This window comes from Liolophura sinensis, chromosome 9, assembly GCF_032854445.1.
Source record: "Liolophura sinensis isolate JHLJ2023 chromosome 9, CUHK_Ljap_v2, whole genome shotgun sequence".
Classification (NCBI taxonomy): Eukaryota; Metazoa; Mollusca; class Polyplacophora; order Chitonida; family Chitonidae; genus Liolophura; species Liolophura sinensis.
The window spans coordinates 34,200,458-34,206,836 of record NC_088303.1 but is presented as its reverse complement, the minus strand read 5'-3'; the positions used below and the strand labels follow the sequence as shown (position 1 = coordinate 34,206,836).

At 38.3% G+C, this 6,379-nt stretch overlaps 1 protein-coding gene across 1 annotated transcript; it reads left to right on the top strand.

Moving 5' to 3' along the window:
• The first annotated feature begins 873 nt into the window (after window positions 1-873).
• Window positions 874-5,015, top strand: LOC135475335 (tetratricopeptide repeat protein 36-like). The gene is made up of 4 exons (XM_064755191.1): window positions 874-994; window positions 1,421-1,609; window positions 2,329-2,430; window positions 3,317-5,015. Exons 1-4 carry the CDS (start codon window positions 874-876, stop codon window positions 3,469-3,471), a joined length of 567 nt encoding a protein of 188 aa, XP_064611261.1. The 3' UTR covers window positions 3,472-5,015.
• The last annotated feature ends 1,364 nt before the right edge of the window (window positions 5,016-6,379 follow it).

Below are 6,379 nucleotides of genomic sequence, written 5' to 3'. Positions count from 1 at the left end.
AAGCCCTCCTACAATGTTCAAGTTCTCACTGAGGATATTTATCAGTAATTATCTTAAAAAATAATCCACGCTGCAAAGGAAAAGTTGTACCGGTAATTAAGATTGTCATGAGGAACATATAAAATAAATTTCATCCTCGCACTCCGATAAAATTAGTTTTGGGCTAATTTGAGCCCCACCCCCACATGTGCTGCACTTAAGAAACACTATTTTTGAGTTTGCACCTATAGTTCTACGTGTTCCGATGCATCAACACTTTCGGCCTTTCAAACGTAACTTGACCGAAAACCGATGCTGGCCCTGGCGGGCTACTGTATTTAGAGACTCACTTAGGACTAAGAGATTGGCGTGACAGTGGTATATCTTTCATACATCAATACTACAAAGTTGAATACAGGATACAATAAAGACTTATCCAACGATTCTGTACTTGTGTATACAAAGCTATGTACATAAAAACAAAAGTTGATATTTGGTTGACATAAGCGGTGACCAGTCTCAGCATGGAGCTTTAGTCCCCTCAGAGAGATCCCAGTAACAACGAGTCCTGATGTCCTGATGGGTACCATTGCTTCAAGGGAAGTAACTTGTGATCGGTACCGTGATGTTACCGTAAAACTACGAAAGAAATCCCTTAAATTAATGCACACCGAGAATAAAAGAAAAGAAAGCGTTCCCCTTGTATTCAAAGGTCAATCACATTTTGCTTTATGGAAAGTCACAGGTTAAATTCACATACATAGTTTTCATATGTGAGCTGTTTTGATATTATGACAGCCGAATCCAGTCCCTTGTTCGGTTCATGCACAAGTCAAAAATTTACATTTTGTATTTATCAGTCCACTTTATGGTACTACAACTGTCACGACCAAAATGGCTTCATCTAGAGAAGACGTGCAAATTTCGCTGCACGATAAAGCTGTTTTGGAAAGAATATTCAATCCAAACTTGCCAAATTACATCGATGAGGATGAAAAAGAGGAAGAGTCTTTAGGTATACTAAAAGATTAGCCTATTTGCCCTTGCCGATTCCGTTTTTATCGCTTTCTGACTTCTGAAGTTCTGTCAATATACCTATAGAGATATGTTTAAAATTGTTTCATACGTGGTAAGTAAATGTAGATCGTCTCTTGAGTGTGCGGTTTTAAAATTCTTTAATATATGGTGGGTTGTTCAGTGGTGTTGTTGTTAGTGCACATCTTGTACAAATTAGGGAGATAGATTGCTCAGTAGGCCTGTGATTATGTTTGATAAATTTATAAAGGATGTCCTTAAATCAATGTCAGAACGTGCCCCAATTAAAAACTGACAATGTAAAAACATAATGTGAATCATATTTTTCATGGAGACCTAAATTGTGAACAAATCAAATTAAGTTCAGTTTATCTAAATCAAGTGAATTCATTATTATGTATTTCAGAAACCGAGGATGATTCTCCAGTTGTCAAAGAATCTAAAGCTTTGGAGATTGAAGGTGTAAAACTTGCGGAGAAAGGGGATGTGACAGCTGCTCTGGAGAAATTCAACAATGCCATTAACCTCATGTCAGACCGGGCGTCTGGGTATAACAACCGTGCTCAGGCCCTGCGTCTGAAGGGCGACACACAAGGTGTGTATTCAAGTAACTCAGTATAGTGTAATGTTTAGTGTCATCATTGTGATGAATTATGACTTCAATTGTGCTGGGGGCCTCCGTGGCTCAGTCGGTTAGCGCGCTAGCGCAGCGTAATGACCCAGAAGCCTCTCACCAATGCGGTCGCTGTGAGTTCAAGACCAGCTCATGCTGCCTTCCTCTCCGGCCGTACGTGGGAAGGTCTGCCAGCAACCTGCGGATGGTCGTGGGTTTCCCCCGGGCTCTGCCCGGTTTCCACCCACCATAATGCTGGCCGCCGTCGTATAAGTGAAATATTCTTGAGTACGGCGTAAAACACCAATCAAAAAAAAAAAAAAAAAAAAAAAAAAAAAAAAAAAAAAAAAAATAATCAATCAATCAATTGTGCTGACATTGTGGCCATCCTGTCACTAAGAGGGACCTGTGAAAAAGGCTAATGATAAGTTCCTCCAGGTAAACCGAGGTAGCTCCTGAGTTGAAAGTTCAGGTCCAACATTACTTGTTCATATTACGTACCTGGTAGATGAGTTGAAAGAACCGGTAAATTCAATGGATAACTTTTGTGTACCTTGCCTGTACAAAGATTGTTGTGAAAGTCTTATAATGCTTTGCTTGCAGTTGCCGTAACAAAGGAAAGTAGTGCGTTGGACACCTGTTGAAATCACACTGATTGTTGCACAAACAAACTTGTGTATAAGAGTATTCTGTCTTCACAGGTGCCCTTTGTGACCTTAATCGTGCAATCGAGCTGAGTAAAGGACGAGGAAAAACAGCTTGTCAGGCCTTGACACAGAGGGCTTTGATCAAGAAACTAGAAGGTATGTTTTGAGAATTTGGTAACATGTGTTCATAATTTTCTATTTACAAATTGGCAGGTAGATTGCAAGTTGAGTAAAACCAAACTTGACAGTGACTAGGGGAGTGATATGGGGATAGGTGAAGTACAGGCAGGTCAGGGTCTGTGTGCTTTGATTGAGATGGGTGTCACTTCTGGTGTCCTCGGTGGTCTCCTCAGCATGGCTACGCAGTGAAGCAGCACTGAATGTTGGCATAGAAACTGGTTTGACATTGCTGTGAGTAGGACAGTAAGGCACAATAGTGTAATATTGATAACGTCGTGCAAGCAGACAGACAAAATTGAAACTGGAATGTAGGAAAATAGGCTTAGCTTTAATGTTGTCTTCATCTCACAAGGTACATGCATGTGCACCAGAAAAACTTCCATTCCAACTGGAACGTACATCCACACTTGCTAAGTTCAGGTGAACTGCATGGACATCGAGTGTCGAGATGTGTTGAAGGTGGCATTTGACACCATATGTAAAGAAAACACTTGAGAATTTTGGCTTAAATATGTACTTTGAAAAGATGTTGTATTTTTATAAACCAATCAAATTGCTCAAATTTTTAATCTTTTTCATGATAGCTGAAGTCAGCTTGCCAACCCATTTGATTTCATTAGAGATTTATGTTGCACCATAGCAGATCTGATAACTTTTGATGCAGTAAAGTTTCTTGTGGCGTATGTTTATTTAGGATAGTTAAGATGATATTGATATTTGCGCTGGAGAAAGGAGTTCATGTTATCATTGTTGTATTTTCCTTGAAACCATTTGATGCAGATATTCATTTCACAAAATCTGTTTAGTTGAATTACATGTTACAGAAAGATACATATTTCCTTTCCACGGTTTGTTCATTTAGGTGATTGTGATGGTGCTTTAGAAGATTTCAAGCTGGCTGCCGATCTAGGTGGAAAATTCGCCAAGCAACAAGTGGTGTCTATGAATCCGTATGCTGCTTTGTGTAATCAAATGTTGTCAGAGGTCATGAACAAACTCAAGTATGGGGAGCAGTAATTATTTGAGTGAAACACCCCAAGCAACTGTAATGCAAAATGTGAAGACATTTTAGTAGATCATGCAATTACCCCTACTGGTGAAAATCTTGCCTGTCAGTAGTTGATATTTGATAGTTAAATCATGGTGATTTATTTTGGTTGCTGTTTGACTTCATAATAAATTTACAAGACATATCAGATTTACTGTTCAGTGAGTTGATGAAAGGGTAAATGATATGGCAATGGTGCTAACATGAAGATGGGATCTGACCATTTCTGATTCATATATGGATGTACGTAGATTTGAGGTACTTTTGTTGAACTATATTTTGTTATATTGTATGATGTTTATTTATCTCAGTTACAAGTGCATTATTTTTTTTTCTGTCTTCTGAAGCGTTTTATGTTTCTGTAAATATGGAGGGGCTTAGGTGTTTTTCCTGCAGCATGTGTCCATGGCCCCGGTTGGTGTGATTTAGCGTGATTTTCAGTGTGACGACTTCAAACTGACTGTAACCCAGATGTAATGGTTGAAGGATTTACTCTATGTGTCACACAAGCATTTGAACTTTGATCGCCTGATCCTGAATCCAGAAAGCACTCTACTGACTCAACTAAAGGGAAATTACCACTAGCTTCCCCGTACTGCAACCGTGTACTCTGAAAACCTACTCCTGTTGGTACATGTGGTTTGTCACTTTTCTGAACAAAATTAAATCTTTAAATCAGTGCATCCGTCTACAATCCGTATAGGGGGAAAAGGCTGCCACCTCTACTTATAGGTCTATGTTTATTGGACGTGTGTGTCCAATAGATTTCTGAATGTCAAGCTTTGTGAAGTATTAAACTGCAAGACGATCTTTGCCTCAGTCTTTACCATGATGAAATTGCATCCTGTCCTTCATTGGGGACTGACGCGTTGATGAACCCATTCCAACCTACCATCACACCTGCCTCTAAGATTTCCTTGTAATTAGCAGCACGTTTAATGAGACACTTACCTTGCCTGTACATGTACTAGCAAGCATTACAGTGCACTGCCATTTTGAATTCATAATCTGGTTTTGGGCTGTATTACGTTCATATGTAGTCCCTTTATTTGTTTATATTTGATGTTTATTGATGTTTTTGATATACATGTACTGTATTGCGGTTGTCTTGCTGTGATTTAAATTTATTACAAGTGCTTTATATGTATATAGCTGCAAATAATAAAATATAAGGAGGGACAAACATCACATTAGCTGTTCTAATTTGAACACTGTCTAGGGTGTAATACACAAAAGGTTGAGGAGTTTCAGTGATACCTCTGGTCATGGTTCAAGTCCGGGCTGGGACAATTTGCTATGTAGTACATAATGATGTTACATTGTTACACAGAAATACACGGGGGTTGTGTGTATACTGTTATTTTAACTCTGGTGGTCATTATTATGCACTGTGTTTATGGGGATTTTGATATTGATGAGGGTGATAACTACATCACCAGTTTGGTTGTGCCTTACAGTTTATATTTGCAGTGAACATTCCCTGAAAATGTTTCAAAGTGTTGCAGTACATTTACACTGGCTGTGCATTTTTCTAAAAAAAAAAAAATAAATAAATAAAAATAAAAATTAAAAAATTGTTACATGAAGTGTAAGTTCTGATTTATAGTGTTCTGTTTTTATCTTTCTCCAAACCATTCATGCTTGTTAATGCATAATATTCAACTTCTATGTGTAGACATATTAACTTGTTCATAAGCAGCATTATTCCTGTACAATGCCATATGTCGCAGTTCAGAACAAAATTAATTTTTACGAAAAAGGCTGCGTAACAAGCTTGTTGTTCAGCACCTGCAGTTAGCACACAGGACTGTAAAGGTGACAGTTTTTTGGGGGGTCTGAAAAAGTTTTATGTGGTGAAACATTAAATGTGGTTTTGAAATCTTGAAAATCCGACCTGGCTGTGCATAACAGCGAAGGGTCATGAAGATCCCCTTTCACAACATTTACTCATGCTTACCCCACACTCAAGTTTTAAAAGTTAACAGCCAAGTCAATGACACTTTTACTCAGCATCTTTAGGGGGCATCTGAATTCCCTATCCTCCACTGTTCACAGGTGGCAATAAGCTGATGCCTGTTTAATAAAGGCACAGAAAACACTAGCATGCAGTATGTCAGATGAAGTGTTATTATCCATTGTCCCTGAAAATAGTTTGATTTTAATATTTTTAACCTGGTAAAATGCATTTGAAGCGTTGGATTCTATGGTGGCCTTTAGAGACCAGTGACGTCACATCACGCTTTGCAGCTGAACACACAGGCTGCTAGATTGTCATCTGCATAGTTTTGTGAACCTCTAGATGAACTATACAAGAAACAAATCGATGTGATGTCACTGATACCCTCTTGTCACTACAGACCTCTGTAAAATCTGATGTTTTAAATTTTTCAACAAATTCGATTTGAAAAATTAAAAAAAAATAAATCAAACTGTTTTCCAGTGTTCAGTGGTCTTTCAGTTGATATATACTTCATTCTTGTGTTTAAAACCTTGATGTGGTATTACATGAAGTTCACTTAAGACCACTTTCCTGTGACATGCATCTGTCACCAGTAAAAGATTCTCACTTGGAAAAGGTGGATATTCCTTGCTCATTCCAGTTTCTGTAACTATTAAAGCCTGACTACTATAACTTACAATGTGAGTGAAATATTCTAGTGTACAGCAGTAAACCAATCAAGATCATTGGTCAAAGGGCCATGATTGCCTGAAACGGGACATAGTTCATGTAATGTGAACTCCCGCTTCACAAGCTGAACTGAATGTAAAATGACATGGCTGACAAGTGAGCACAAGTCTTTCTAATAACTAGCTCTAAAGCATGATTTCGTCTTACACAACTGATACGCCCTGAAACAGCTCTTTAGATTGCTCATC

Excerpts from the sequence above, each read along its gene's own strand:
- LOC135475335 (XM_064755191.1), top strand. The coding sequence starts at position 874 with ATGGCTTCATCTAGAGAAGACGTGCAAATTTCGCTGCACGATAAAGCT. Across the intron at positions 995-1,420 it reads AAAAGAGGAAGAGTCTTTAG|AAACCGAGGATGATTCTCCA; the intron begins GTATACTAAAAG and ends TATGTATTTCAG. Across the intron at positions 2,431-3,316 it reads TTTGATCAAGAAACTAGAAG|GTGATTGTGATGGTGCTTTA; the intron begins GTATGTTTTGAG and ends TTGTTCATTTAG.